This window comes from Syngnathus typhle, linkage group LG12 (assembly GCF_033458585.1).
Source record: "Syngnathus typhle isolate RoL2023-S1 ecotype Sweden linkage group LG12, RoL_Styp_1.0, whole genome shotgun sequence".
In the NCBI taxonomy this organism is placed as follows: Eukaryota; Metazoa; Chordata; class Actinopteri; order Syngnathiformes; family Syngnathidae; genus Syngnathus; species Syngnathus typhle.
Genome location: NC_083749.1, coordinates 1,457,083 through 1,471,110, shown reverse-complemented (window position 1 = coordinate 1,471,110; position 14,028 = coordinate 1,457,083). Strand labels below are relative to the sequence as shown.

The following is a 14,028-nucleotide window of genomic DNA, read 5'->3' as shown; positions in this document are numbered from 1 at the left end:
CAACTACATTTCCTGTCCTGGGGCTTGACAACGTACGTACGTGCACTACCTTGTTGGGCAACTTGATGTTGCGTCACAACATGCCCTGGCAGTGTACCGAGCTCGCATTCCGTCCTAAAATGGCTGTGTGATCTAAGAGCGCCCGGGTTACAAAGCAAAATCATTTATTTCTTTTTCTTTTTTTTTTTTCTCTCAATAAATAAAACAGGTCGTGCGCACAAGCAAGCTCCCACTCCCGTTTGCTCCCGCACGCATGACATCATCACTTACAAATTGGTCCGGGTGCGAGGAACGACCCGATGTTCAGAAGGCGCCGCTCATGATGGACAGGAACTCCTCTTGGTTGACTGTCGAACAAAGGCAAGACGCGCACGCGCGCCGTCATTTCTTGTTTCTACTCCTACGTACGTCACATTTGCTAGCCATAAAGCGCTCACGTAGCCACGTAAGAAGTCGTATTTTGATGATGGAATTTGGAGAAATCAAAGTAGATGCCAGAGACCCACGTCATGGCTACCAGTTACGGCAAATGGTGACGGGGGAGGGCGACGCTCGAGGGCGGTGAAACGTTGCGGGCGAAGACGACGGCGTGACTTACTTTCGCCGTCGCCGTCGGCGTCAAAGGCGTCGATCATACTGCGCAGTTCCTCGTCGCTGGTGTTCTCGCCGAGCTCCCTGGCCACGCGCTTCAGGTTCCTCAGGCTGATGGTTCCCGACTCGTCGTCGTCAAAGAGCCGGAAGGCCTTCAGGATCTCCTCCTTGGGGTCGCGCTCCTGGATCAGTCCGCTCACTGCGCGCACACCGACACAAATTAGGTGTGGACTCTGCCTATGCATGGGGGGAGTGCGGGGGGGGGACGGTACACTCACCTACTTCATTGAAGTCCTCAAAGGATATTTTGCCCGTTTGGCGCACGTCATAGTCCTTCAGGATCTGCATGACATCCACCTTCTTCACCTCAAAGCCCAGCGCTCGCATCGCCACCTGACGGCCAAACAAAGGACCAGAGAGAAAATGTTCACAAATGATCAATCCGAAAAGGACCAGTACAAGTAATGTTTGGGTATCAAAAGAGCTCAAGTTAAGTGAAAGTCCCAATGATCGTCACACACGCACGCACACATCAAGTCACCTTCAACTCGTGGTAATCAACTTCATTGTCTTTGTCCGTGTCAAAGAGCTCAAAAGCTTCCCGAATTTCACGTTTCTGCTCATTGCTCAGCTCCTTCCTCTTGTTCTTGTCTTCAAACTCGTCACTGGTGCTGCAACACGACACCATAAAAACACAGCAGACATATTATTTTGGGCTCGATCTTTGCAGGTGCCCCCTCGATGACCTTTTGACATTGGGACAAAAACGGTGTGGCTCCAATCACAATTTTAGTGTTAATCCGTGAGCCTTTGCGGCCAGTTTCTGGTTCGCTGCGCATCCACGGGCACAAATCCGCCCCAAATGGACACTGGTTCCGACCCCAAAACTTGGCACGCGTGCACCATGAATGAAGCCATTCATGTCTCACATTTGCGTGACGTCTGCGTCCTCGCGGTTTTCACTCATCGTTCTGCCAGCGAGTCAACTTGAAGTTTCGCCTCATTTGTGTTGTGGCGCAGGTTGACTACAAATCGCCCGCCCGCCCGCCCGCTGTTTGTCCAACGTGACGACATTGTGACATGAACACATTTGTTCTCATCCGGCAACGTCTGTTTGATGTCAGCCACACATTGCGAGCTAGCAGGCTAGGCTAACGTTAGCTTCCGTCAGCGGCGTCAGAGAGGCGCTCGGCTTAGTTTCGCTTGACGTCACCATACTGCATATAGCGTCACCTCGACCTACCCGGACTCGCTCATGCTGGCGGCTTTGGTGACGCTCACGAGGCCACGTCGCGTTTAAAGTCGAAACATTGTCCCGAAGAAAAAGCAACACAAACGTCGCCATTGAGCGCCCGGCCAGAAAGTCCGCGCTCGATTGGAGCTTTCCTATTGGTCGACAAGCCACTAGACTACAATGCGAAAAGCCCCGATTGGTCCGTGGCGAGGAAATAAGCGAGGTTTGGGGGCGGGGCGGGGCAGGGCAGGGCAGTCCGCGCAAAATGTTAGTTTCGTCTCCAGCATATGACGTCATCGTCTACCTATTCTCCGAGTAGGGATGAAAATACATTTAAAAAAGAAATAAAAATAACACTTTATACACACTATTATCAGACGTCATGACGTCATCATATACGTGCTATCATGGAATAGGGATGGAAATACGTTTAAAAAGAAAATAAAAAGAACACTATAAAGTTGATACACACTTAGTATATTGGGATGACGTTCCCACGGGCGCTTGACAACTTCGTTCTGCGTCGCCTACGTGGACCGGATAGGAACCTGCATTCCGGGAAAGTCTAGCCGTTCGCCACTCATTTTGTGGGGGTTGATAATGAAGATAAGTGTTGATTTTCTTTTTTATTGCCACGCAAGTTTAACAGAAAAATCATTTATTTCTACCCATTTCTACCCATTCTCCTCTCTTCCTTCCTTCCTTCCTTCCTTCCTTCCATCACGCCTCATTGGTGCGATTCCGTTTTTTTTAACTCCACTCACTTGTCATTGGTTTGAGTTGACGCCGTGCGGTCTAAATGGCCCGCCGACGGCTGACCTTTATCAAAACTGCTGCCTCGACCTTCCGCAGTAAAGGTCAGTGAGCGACTAAGACCTCGTCTGTCTACTCGCGGCATTTGCTCTGTTCAAGCGCAACGACTTGAGCTCTTTTTCCCCAAAGCTCTTGTGGTTTTTCTGCCCGATTCGGACGTCCAAATAGTCCTTTGGCGGGACATGTCAGCAATGTTTCAGGGGCCCTCAGAGTGCTGCCCAAGATTTCGGAACACGCGGCCCACGTAGAGCAGACCCAGGATGGAAAGGTCGGCCAAGGTAGAAGAGACCCAGAATGGAAAAGTCGGCCTGGCGAGCTCGTTTCAACGCTTCTGCAACGGCCTTTTTGCTTCCCGTTTTGGAGATGGACAAAGACAAACATTTGTTCTGAGTGCAAGCAAAGTGACAAGGAATTGGATTTGGTGACAGAAAACGGCAAAGTCTCACAAGTCCACCTTTTTTAGTAAAGTGATCAACGTCCTTTCTCCCACCTTGGCTGTGTTTGGATTTGTAGCTCCGCCCCCACCCCCCGCACTTCTCCCTCTTCCCCCTTTCCATCTGCGCGTCACTGACCCGTTCGTTCGTTCCCTTACCGTTTGTCCTCAACGAGCATCTTTGCCATCGGAGAGGACGCCGCTGCCGCTGCCGCCGCCGCCGCCCCGCATGCGCTTTCTTCATCCACCCAGCAGGTAAAGTAAGACATTGCTTTTGACGTGCACATCTGGAAATGCGATGCACACCTGACTCACGTAGACATCAGAAGCGCAGCTTGAAGGTCTTGCTTTGTCACAGTGAGATGAACTCGGTAATGGAGAAAGAAGAGAGTGCATGGCAGCTTCGATACCTTTCATTGCTCTCCTTCCAAAGTTGAAATGGTGCAAGCCTTCCTCCGGTTTTGCCCAGCTCTGCCGACGGCTCTTCCTTTTTTTTGTTTCTTCCAAAAAATGCATGTCACTTTTTTTCTCTGCGTCGTGTTCGCGTTGACTCTTTTCAATCTGAATCGCAATCCGTTCAAAATGGTCACGAGATATACTGTGAAACGGTTGAGTTTGTATTCTCTCTGAATATAAGATAAACAATATCACACTTTCCGATGGACGAGAAGCTTTGTCAAGTGAAGTCAAGTGACAAGCAAGTCCTTGTTGGTCTCCGAGACCTGGTGGCTCCACCCGTTCACGTGCACACCATTGAGTCCAATTGATTTCGTGTAATTGATTTCGCCCCCCCACCCCCTAAAAACTTTGCGCTGAGTCGGCGCAGTCCCGCGCGGCGTGTAATACAGAACAGGTGCGTTTGCGTAAAGCCTCAGACGTATACGTTCACAAGGTTGCGCTCCACATCAACCTTGTGGAGGAGACTGGCCGTTTTTAGAAATTGCCAAGCTAGGGGGCCTCTTTTGAAATACTCTTGGAGCGCTCCAAGTCGTTGAAAGAGTCTTTGGCCGTCTTATTTTGCAGTGAAGCGAATCTGCGAGTGGCGAGCGACGATGAGCGACGCCATTCGTGCGCTGACGTTGGCCTTGCTGTGGCTGAGCGCGGCCGATGGCTTCCGATGGTTTTCTCCCGAGCCGGACCTTTCCCCGAACGTCCACGAGACGGGTGAGGCATTTTTCTTTGAGTCGGCATTTTTGCGCTGCGTTTTTCTTTGCGCATGCACGTGAGCGGGCGCTTGTCCCATGCACCAACGACTGGAATTGCGACACGAATTCATGATCCTTCCCATGCAATCGAACCAGACTTTTCTCCAAATTCAACTTGCATCGCGATCAAAAAATGATTTGTCCCATTCGGGTGCGCGGCAGATAAGGCGCTGTCCGTGACGTCACAGCCTTCCCGAGTCTTGTCACGGCGCGGCGGCGACGCCACCTTACCTTGCACCGTCCGCCGCCGCGACGGGTGGCCGGCGCCCGATGGAAAGATGAGGATCAAGTGGACCAAGCTGCCGTCCGGCTTGCTGACGGAGGTCGACGCCAAACACTTCTTTGCCCTCTTCAGGTGCGCTCGGTCACGTGAGTGCGTGTCTGACTGACCACAGGTGGATGTTTTGGCCGCCGCCGAGCAGCACAAGAGAAGCTACGGAAGTTTCCACGGCCGCGTGCGCCTGCGGAGCGCTTCCGCTTGGGACGCCTCGCTGGTCATCCATGACATCACTTTGGATGACTACGGAAGCTATAAATGTGAGGTCATCGACGGGCTGGAAGACGCGGCGGCGGTCGTGTCGCTCGACCTGGAAGGTGAATCGTCCACGCTGCAATTTAATGCGTGCGCAAACTGCTGGCTGGGGCTGCAAATGGGTCGGGAAAGAAAGGGCTGACTTGGTGGTGGTGGCGGTGGTGGCGGTGGTGGCGGTGGTGGCGGCGGCGGCGGCGCCACTTCTTTGTGGCCTGGTCACGTCTACTCAATTTCATGCGGCTAGGCCACTGAACATGCCACATGTCCAGCCTTCGCCTTTTGAATTGCGGACCGCGTTGCAGGGCTGGTGTTCCCGTATTCCTCCCGGCTGGGCCGCTACAACCTGAATTTCCGGGACGCCGAGCGGGCCTGCCAGGAGCAGGACGGCGTGGTGGCGTCCCCGGAGCAGCTGCGCGAGGCTTGGCGAAGGGGCCTGGACTGGTGCAACGCCGGCTGGCTGAGCGACGGCTCTGTGCGCTACCCCGTCACCTCCCCCAGGGAGCCCTGCGGCGGACAGAACACGCCGGCGGGCGTGCGCAGCTACGGCCCGAGAGACAAAGACTCCAGCCGCTTTGACGTCTTCTGCTTCACGTCGCACTACAAAGGTGAGCTGCTGCTGCTGCTGCTGCTGATTTGGCCGGTGCGAAAACAGCGCCCCCCCCCCCCCCCCCCCCGTGTGGTCAAGCTGCCGCCGCCCCTCCTCCCTGCAGGTGATTTCTACTTCCTACCGCGGGTGGGCAAGCTGACGTACGGCGAGGCGGCGGCGGCGTGCCGGCGGGACGGCGCCCGGCTGGCCACCGTGGGCCACATGTACGCCGCCTGGAAGCTGGCCGGCTACGACCGCTGCGACGCCGGCTGGCTGGCCGACGGCAGCGTCCGCTACCCCGTGGCCAGGCCCCGGCCGCGCTGCAGTCCCGCCCGCCCGGCCGTCGGCTTCCTCGGGTTCCCCGACAAGAAGCACAAGCTGTACGGCGTCTACTGTTTTGGGCCCGGACGCCGGGCGGCACGCTAAAAGGCGCCACGCGTGGACAGAACACACACACACGCAAGACAAAAACACCCATTGACCGACCCAAAGGAACGCGCGCGCGCACACACTGGAAAGAAAAAGAAAAAAAACAACCTAAGACGATTCTCTCACTGAATGTTTTGTGTTCTTTTGCTCCAACGACATTCATGGTGTACTATTCATGGATCCATCCATCACAAAACAACGTGCATCCATCCGTCCATCCATCCATCCACCCATCCACCCATCCATCCATCCCATCCCATCCGCCCACCCAACCCATCCACCCACCCATAATTGGAGGGAGAGGCGCTTTAATGCATGGTAAAATTGAAAGGCATTAATAAAGCAAACAATATAGCAAGAGAGGATTGTCTTAATTGGCCACTCGGCGTGTCAAATGTCACCATCGGGGCGCCGACAGCGAGTTCCGCAAGCGCCGCGCTGTCCGTCGTCCCTCTGCCGCCCGCCGGTCACGATCGGTCGCCGCGCGGTGGAGGTGAACGCCGAGCGCGTCGCCCGTCGTCTGCGCGGGAACTTGCGCGTGATAGGTCGCCGCTGAGAGGAAATACAAGACAGAGTGAGACCGCAGACGGAGCAAGTTTTCCACAAGGTCACAGCCCTTAAGCTTGTTGCTTTGACACTTTCAGCTTCTCCAATTGGGATCATCATGGTCTTGCTTTTACTTTGGACATTCCCTGAGCAAGCCTGTACCTCAGTCAAAGTTCTTTTTGCCCTTGCTCCACTTTTGTCTTTCTTTTGGGGCTGCCTTGCAATTAGCTTGCATGGGAAAGGCTGATTGGAGATTGGCGCTCTGAAACCACTCCTACCGCTATTGCCCAGCAGGAGGCGCCCTAATCTGCACCTCCATGGTACTCACGGCTGACACAGGCCACTTTGGGGACTTCCCATCGGCCGTCGGAGCGGCAGCGGACGGCGGGGGCGCCCCTCTGGACCAAGCCCGGTTTGCAGCGGTAGCGCGTCACGCTCTTGACCTCGTAGCGAAAGCGCCGAGGACCAAACACACGGGCGTCCTTCACGGCGGGCGGCGGCCCGCACCACACTGCGGGTAGGAGGGGGGTGTTAGGGTTAGGGTCAGGGTAGCGTGGCGGCATGGGGACGCGGCGCCTGCGGCACCTGCGGCCTTCTTGCAGGTGAAGCCCAGGCGGTAGTTGCACGGGACGTCGTTCCAGCGGCCGCTGTCGTGCCAGATGAGGACGGCGCAGTCCTCGCCGGAGCGGAAGAAACTGTCGGGCTGGTTGGGGCGCCAGTGCTCGAATCGCTGCGCAGGCAAACAAACGTCATTCGCCCCGTGGGCGTCTTCGCTCGTCGCTGGCTAATACGGAGCCCGCCTTCCCCCGAAGCCGTCGTCATATTGGAGCCGATGGAGTCGGCCAACGTAACTCACCAGGGGATTGCCGTCGATCCAGCGGAAGTCTTTTTCAAACATCTTGTCGCTGAGGCCGATCCACTGGTAGTCGCTGGCCAGACCTGAGTGCACGCAGCAAGTGGGAATTGCCACCGGGCCGGGACAAAGCGGCGGGCGGAGGCGGCGGCGGACGGCGCCACTCACCATTGACAAAGTGTTGCTCTCGCAGCGACAGGATGCTGGCCAGGTGAGCAGCGTGGACGCGGCACTCTTGCTCGGCCGCGTGCCAGCTGCGACGCTGCTGGAAATGTTTGTAGCAGTGAGACTGGAACTTGTGCCAGCCGGGGCCGCACGGCCCCGGGGGGACCTGTTGGAGGCCTGCCGACGGCGAGGTGGACTCCGCCTTTTGATTGGCGGGCTCAGCGGGGTCCGTGTCAAGCCAGTTGGCAGCTGGGGGGCCTTCCGTCGCAGCGTCTCCAAAGTCCGGTGTCAGACAAACCGGGACGAAGTGTCCCGCGACAGGAGCTCCGTGCTCCCCCGAAGCCTCCCCGTCCCCCGGCGTCTGGCCGGCACCTGGGCCCAAGGTGGACGCCTGCGCAGCCTCGCCGTGGACCCCGGCGTGGACCCCGGCGTCCCGCGTCGCCCTTTCTGAGAGCAACGAGGGACCCCCGAGTTGCATGTCCTCCGTGCTGGAGTCCCAGGATGAGGCGGAGGGACTGGCCCACCTCGTCCCTGACGCTGCGGCTGGGAAGTTGGACGGATGGCCCAGACGGTAGGCGTCCGTCACGCTGGGCTCCTCGGACGGTGTCGGGCCGGCCCCAACGGGGGCGGCACTCTCCCCTCGTGCCTCCTCCGGCGCTCGCGCGTCAAACATCACCTGATGGGATGGATGATGTGAGGCAAATTTCAAAAGAGCGCCACGTCAAGTCAAAGCACATCCATTGGCAGTCCGGCGATTGCAACTTTCCCCTACTTTCTGACCGAGCGCTTTAGTTTGATTTGTCATGAAAGCCCTACGTTCGTACGATGCGTTTGGTGCCATCGATGAAGCCGACGGTCGGCAGCGGCGCTTCCGCGGCATGGGGGTCGAGGAGCGGCGCGTCCATCCAAAGCGAGCCGTCGGCCATTTGCGCGGTAGCCACAGCGCTGCTCCCCGCGGGTGAGTTGAGGAACTGCAGGATGCGGTCGACTGAACCAAAAAGGTGCAGATTGCAGACTTTACCGCAAATACATTTTGGATGACGACAAAAAGAAAGTGACAAACAAATGCTGACGAAGGCAATCCGGTTGCTGCAACGCGATAATGTCCACAACATCAAATATGCATGGACTTGCTCAGGTCCAGGCAATTTTGACGACACACTCCACCAGTTAGTTTAACCACTGGAAAATACAGCGCAAGTCGCATTCAATTCAAACGCACGGGTCGGCCGGGCCTACCCGATTGATTTTGGTCCTGCACGTTGACCACGATGACGTGGAGCGGTGGCTCCAGCGTGGGCCGCTGGCCCTCTCCGGGTAGAGCTACCGATCGGGCCGGAGCTTCCTTTTTGAAGACCGAGGCTGGGAAAAGCGGCGCTCGAGTCACGCCCAACACTTGCGGGTCGGTACCGCCCAGGGCGGCCCAGCGGAGCGGCCGCGTTGTGGCCGCTGGAGAAGGCGGCTCCGCCTGTGTCGGCCGGTTCTCCGTCATGACGTCATCGCGCGACGCCGGACGAGGAGTGACGGGATTCGTTTGCCGCTCAGAGAAGTCCGAAGCGCCGCCGGGTTGCGGTGCCACTCCGGTACTCTTTGGAGCCGTTAACGTGGCTTCTGGTAGCTTGGCTGCAGAAGAGGAAGAGAGAATTTCAACTTCAAGAGGGACCAAGTAGCATTTTTTTTAGCTTCACGTTCAAAGTAAACAATTGCAAAACGACAGGTGTTCAAAAGCTGCCGAGTTGCTCGGTACCAGAACCTCCGACGACGACGTCGGCCAAAGTCGACAGCGGCGCTCACGTTCCTCCTGCGCGAGCTCACACATTCACGTCGACAGCGCATGTTTGTGCTGGAAAAAATAACGTCACGGCGGGTTCCACAGGGTATCGGCGCTATTCCTCCGACGGCGCTAAAAGGGCCGTAAAAGGACAAAAGGCAGCGGTCCAGACGAGCCCGGCCGACCCTTCTGTTTTGGTTTTGGCCCCGCTCGGACAATCGGCCTCAAAGAGGCAAACGAGACGCTGTTGATTGCGACGCTTTGGCCCCTCAAACTTGGATTGAGTTTCCACGCAACTTGTGCAAAGGTCACCTTTGAAGCAGTAGGCTCCGTGCCTGTCCTGCGGGTCCGGGTACCCCGTCTGGTCGTGGCCCTTGTAGAGCGTGTGGACCCCCAGCTGGCCGCCGCCGCACTGCGGTTGGGGAACGGTGACGGGGTAGCGGACGCTGCCGTCCGACAGCCAGCCGTAGTCGCATCGGTTCAGGCCCGCCGCCCAGGCGGCCAACAGTTGCCCGGGCGACGCTAACGTCGCTTGGTGCTTCCGGCACTCGCCCGCCGCCTCCTGCAGGGTCAGCTTGGCGCCGCCGGCAGCGGCCGGCGGGTAGAAGACCTCCCCTGAATGGAATGCAAACATCAACGGTGACATTGGCTGAGTTGGAGCTCCAGCATCAGCAGCCCATTTCATTTGACTTTTCAGCTGTTAGCACATTTTTAGTAGCCCCGTTTACCGTCTAGTTTGTCAACGTAGCAAAAAACGTCGTATTTCTCGCTAGCGCTTCGGACGCCGTACGTGCGCACGCCCGGCCGACTCTTCAGGTCGCCTTCGCAGCCCGGTCGGGGTTGCCTGATGGGATACCTGGAAGAGAAAGGCGCAAGGAGCATTTTAGCGGGCCCGCCCACAAAAGATCCCGGCCGGACGGACGGCCACCTGACGGTGCGGTCGGCGAGCCAGCCGGCGTCGCAACGCTCCAGCCCGTCGTGGAAGGCAGCTGTCAGTTGCTCCGGCGTGGCGATGACGGCGTCCGCCGATTGACAGGCCACTGCCGCGGCCTGGAAGTCCAGGGAATAGCGGCCCGTGCTGGCCCGGTAGTGGAAGACCGCACCTGGCGCAAGCGCGCACCTTGCTCAACATTTGGCGCTCAAGGGGGCCACATCGCGTAGCCGGGCGGCCGGCTAGTCTTTGGTCTCACCGGGCCAGGAGACACAGACTCACCCCTGACGCTGAGGGTGGTGGCGCCACCGCGCCGCTCCTCCATCCCTTGGGCCACCTCGCATCGGTAGCGGCCGGCGTCACTCGCCCGCAGCCCGACAATGGCCAGGGCGGCCTCGCCTTCGGGCAAGGACACACGGCCCGCAAAGTCCTGGGCCACCTTCACGGTGCCGCCCCGGGCCACCACGACCACCTTTTCGGCGCCAGACTCCACGCGGGTCCATTTGACCCTCGGCTTCTCGGCAGCGGGCGCGGTCAATTGGCAGGGGAGCAGGACGGTGCCGGCCAACGAGGCCTCCACGTGCCAGCTGTGCTCCGTTTCGTCCGCCGCTGCGACGGCAATTTTGACTTGGAATGACCAGCGGCAAGAAATCAAAGAAACGATTTCAAGTCACCTGCATGGGGCCGGCCAGAGGACGCGCACAGCAGAGGCAGCAGGATGGCCAGAAGCGGAAGCATCCCACCCAGGACAGACGCGGGTCGCCGGCCGGAAGACGAGGACGAGGATGGATACAGGCCGCAGCCCTGCCGCATGTCATGGAAAAGAAGTGCTTTGCCGCTCTCTTGTCGCTGGCTCCAAATGGCTAGCTTTGTCAAAATGCAACTCCTCCTCACTCCACGTGAAGTTGCTCCATTTAATTCCAGCCAACGTCGCTCCAAAATGGTGGCTTGCATCAAACCCTCGAGGCCCTGGATGACAGACACAACAAGGCGCTACTTTGAAAATGCGACTCTTTTGGAAAATAACAGAAGAAAGGAAGAAAACTTTTGCAAATCCCCGCAAGGGAGAGAGTTGAGGTCATTTGGCGAAATATGCATGTTGCGTCACCCATCTTTTGTTTGCTTCCGCTGGGACGCATCTTTGGGGAGTGGCCGCATGCGAGCCGGGAAATTGGCATGCGGCCAAAAACGACACAGCAGGAAAAGCATTTCAAAAAAGACGTCCGAAGGAGCCAGCCGGGAAGAATCCCACTCACCTTCAGGAGGTGGCTGAGGCGTGCGCTCCACGGGCTCTTTCCTCCTCCGCTCCAGCCAGCCAAGTGAGCGGCGGCGCGCACACGGCGCCAAGCCCACTCCACGGAGGCGGGCGGGCGGGTGGGCGGTTCCGACAAGAGAGGGCGGTGAAAACAAAGACCCCAACAGGCCTGGACACTTTTTATTCGAGGAACAATCATTTCGCTGCAGCGCACCGTCCCAACGCCCAAGGCTAAAGTCCCAGATGGACAGACGTCCACAAAAGCTGCTTCTTCTCATCCATCTTGCGGCTGTCACAAGTCCTCAAAGAGGTCCTCCACTTCTTCTGACGCCGCCGGCTGCTGCTGACTGGCTGCCGCCGGGGAGTCGCTCTTGCTACGCAAGGAAGCAAGGAAGCAAGGAAGGAAGGAAGGAAGGAAGGAAGGAAGGAAGGAAGGAAGGAAGGAAGGAAGGAAGGAAGGAAGGAAGGAAGGAAGGAAGGGGAGCAGGTCAGTGGGACGACGGGACTCGTTCCATCTGAGAGAGGAAGTGGAGCGTGTGGTTTGCAAAGACCTCCACCTTGCGTGCGCTCGCTCAACGGCCGCATCCAAGGGTCCCGGGCGGTGGCGGAAGCGCCGCTTGCGACTGGGCGCCACGTCGGCGATGTCCATCAGGCTGTCGTCGCACGGGCCAGGAGAGCGCGCCCCTGAAAACAGCACCCGCACGTTCAGCGCGACAGACAAGTCCGACACGGCTCCGACGCTCTGGGTTCGCTATGCGGAGGTCCACCCAGGCTGAAATCACGTCAGCCGCTTGGCTGCATTCCAAAGTATGGGATGCTCGGCCGTACCGCCGGAAGATGCAACGGCCGGCAGCGGCGGCGGCGGCGGCGGCGCCATCGCCTCTCCCTCCGCCTCCTCAGCCGCCCGCTCTCGCTTCTCGCCGCTCCTGCCGAGGACGCCAAGTATGGGCCGTGAGCGGACGTGGGCGCTCCGAAGCGTGGGCGAACGGCGTACCCGGCTTCCCGGAGCTGCTCGAGCGTCTGTCGCAGGCCGCGCATCTTGGCTTTCTTCTCGTTGAGGACGTGAAGAAAGCGAGCGTAAAGCTCCGCCTCCAGGGCCTCCTTACCGCTGGCGTAGCGCTCCAGCCTGAAAACCAAAATGCAGGCAGTGCAGCCAGGACAGGACAGCCACGCCTGGAGGAGCGCTCGCCGCGGGCTGTACGGGCGGGCCTGCGCTCAAGACGCCGCCGCCGCCGCCACGTCACGGCAGAGACGCTAAGTATTTACTCGGCGCCGAAGCGGACGTGTTCTCGTCGTAGCCGTAGGTTGTGCTCCCGAAGCTCCCGGTTGTGCCGCTCCAGAGAAGTGGCTCTCTCCAGACTGCGGGTCAGCAGAGCCCCGACAATCCGCTCGGGCTCGGTGACGGGCCCGAGCCGCGTCGAGCCTAGCCTGAACTGCGGTGCGACAACGAAGAGACGGTGAAACGGCCAGCCCCGCCCGCGACACCGTCACACTCGTTTGAGTAGTGGGGCCCGCGCATTGATCGGGGCGACCGCTCACGCCTCACCGAGATGTCCTTCTGCACTTTGTCGTAGGTCAGTGTGAGGGCGCCGTCGGGCGCGGCCGGCGCCAGGGCGAAGCGGTAAGAGTGGACGCCCGCCTCCCCCGTCAGCGCCTCCCGCAGGTCCTGGACGTACTTCTCCGTGGACATCTCCAGTTCAGCCGCCTCCTGGCGCACCCACGCCTCGCTCGCTGGGAAATTAGAAGAGCCGACCGACAGTGATTCACTGATAATCTGATCGACTCGCAAAAAATAGTGGATGGCGAGGAGTTCATGAAAGTTGGAGACGGAGGATCGGAGGACCGGATGGACCGGAGGACCGGATGGACCGACCTTCTCCACTCCAAGCGTGTCGTCCGTCGCTGAGCAGCAGCTGGAAGCCATAGGCCAAGCCCCGCCCACTCTCGTCCACACGCAGGAAGTAGGAGGAGTCGGGCTCGGACGACAGCGGGATTTCCCTCACGGACGAGTGCATCTCTGCGGGCCGGGCAGCTTCCGGACTCAACCCTTGAGCTTGTGATTGGAGACATGGGGAAAGAGGCAATCACAGAAGAGAGCGGCCGGCACAAGGCAAGCCCCAATTCACGCCAATGACAACAGCCGCCAGATCTGCTGTCAACTGCGCGGATGACGTCATTCCCCGCCAAGACAAATCACGTCAAGTCAAAGCACACGCATTTGTTGAATGCTAAGCTGCTAGCTAGCTCGCACCGGCAAGTTTGAATGGCCTCACTAATGCTTAAAACGGAACAAAACACACTATTAACCGGGCGTTGCACGCAACAACTTACCCACTTGTGTTTTCCTTTTGCCTACCCTTTGGTTCGGATAAAAAAAATGGTCTCACTAGCATCTTTTCCGGTCCATAACTGCGCCCGACAGGCTTAGCAAGTTTCGCCTACGTCATCATCGGGCGACAAACACCGCATCGACTCATTAACGCAAGAATTTAATTGAAAAATTTTAGATGTTTATGATCATAGTACTATTTAATTATAGTCTACACACACACACATAAATATATAGATTTTTTTTCTTTCTTTCATGTACTTGCAGTTCATATATATAATATATATATATATATAATATATATTTAAAAAATTCATACAGCAAGGGGAGACACAAGAAGCTGCTGTATTGTATA

At 57.8% G+C, this 14,028-nt stretch overlaps 4 protein-coding genes across 6 annotated transcripts; 1 reads left to right on the top strand and 3 right to left on the bottom strand.

Moving 5' to 3' along the window:
* Window positions 1-147: 147 nt before the first annotated feature.
* cetn3 (centrin 3) lies at window positions 148-1,995 on the bottom strand. 2 transcript variants are annotated; one of them, XM_061292652.1, is made up of 5 exons: window positions 1,835-1,995; window positions 1,133-1,262; window positions 870-984; window positions 599-790; window positions 148-347 (listed from the first exon to the last, which is right to left on the bottom strand). In XM_061292652.1, the coding sequence occupies exons 1-5, from the start codon at window positions 1,846-1,848 to the stop codon at window positions 304-306; spliced, it is 495 nt and encodes a 164-aa protein (XP_061148636.1). In that variant the 5' UTR covers window positions 1,849-1,995; the 3' UTR covers window positions 148-303. The 2 variants fall into 2 exon arrangements, with proteins under 2 accessions (XP_061148636.1, XP_061148635.1); XM_061292651.1 differs by lacking the exon at window positions 1,835-1,995 and adding an exon at window positions 1,521-1,637.
* Window positions 1,971-6,055, top strand: LOC133163074 (hyaluronan and proteoglycan link protein 1-like). Its single transcript, XM_061292641.1, has 6 exons — window positions 1,971-3,326; window positions 4,095-4,235; window positions 4,439-4,599; window positions 4,672-4,870; window positions 5,111-5,413; window positions 5,519-6,055. The coding sequence occupies exons 2-6, from the start codon at window positions 4,124-4,126 to the stop codon at window positions 5,818-5,820; spliced, it is 1,077 nt and encodes a 358-aa protein (XP_061148625.1). The 5' UTR covers window positions 1,971-3,326; window positions 4,095-4,123; the 3' UTR covers window positions 5,821-6,055.
* Window positions 6,056-6,114: 59 nt separating this feature from the next.
* LOC133163065 (aggrecan core protein-like) lies at window positions 6,115-11,543 on the bottom strand. Its single transcript, XM_061292621.1, has 13 exons — window positions 11,346-11,543; window positions 10,764-11,058; window positions 10,372-10,698; window positions 10,087-10,261; window positions 9,887-10,014; window positions 9,471-9,773; window positions 8,627-9,010; window positions 8,212-8,375; window positions 7,391-8,063; window positions 7,226-7,308; window positions 6,955-7,099; window positions 6,698-6,880; window positions 6,115-6,375 (listed from the first exon to the last, which is right to left on the bottom strand). Exons 1-13 carry the CDS (start codon window positions 11,541-11,543, stop codon window positions 6,221-6,223), a joined length of 3,213 nt encoding a protein of 1,070 aa, XP_061148605.1. The 3' UTR covers window positions 6,115-6,220.
* On the bottom strand, window positions 11,511-13,828 carry xrcc4 (X-ray repair complementing defective repair in Chinese hamster cells 4). Of its 2 annotated transcripts, XM_061292644.1 has the most exons (8): window positions 13,676-13,828; window positions 13,218-13,397; window positions 12,891-13,075; window positions 12,611-12,777; window positions 12,339-12,470; window positions 12,173-12,270; window positions 11,902-12,028; window positions 11,511-11,718 (listed from the first exon to the last, which is right to left on the bottom strand). In XM_061292644.1, exons 2-8 carry the CDS (start codon window positions 13,357-13,359, stop codon window positions 11,637-11,639), a joined length of 933 nt encoding a protein of 310 aa, XP_061148628.1. In that variant the 5' UTR covers window positions 13,360-13,397; window positions 13,676-13,828; the 3' UTR covers window positions 11,511-11,636. The 2 variants fall into 2 exon arrangements, with proteins under 2 accessions (XP_061148628.1, XP_061148629.1); XM_061292645.1 differs by having other exon boundaries at window positions 13,218-13,805.
* Between the last annotated feature and the right edge of the window lie 200 nt (window positions 13,829-14,028).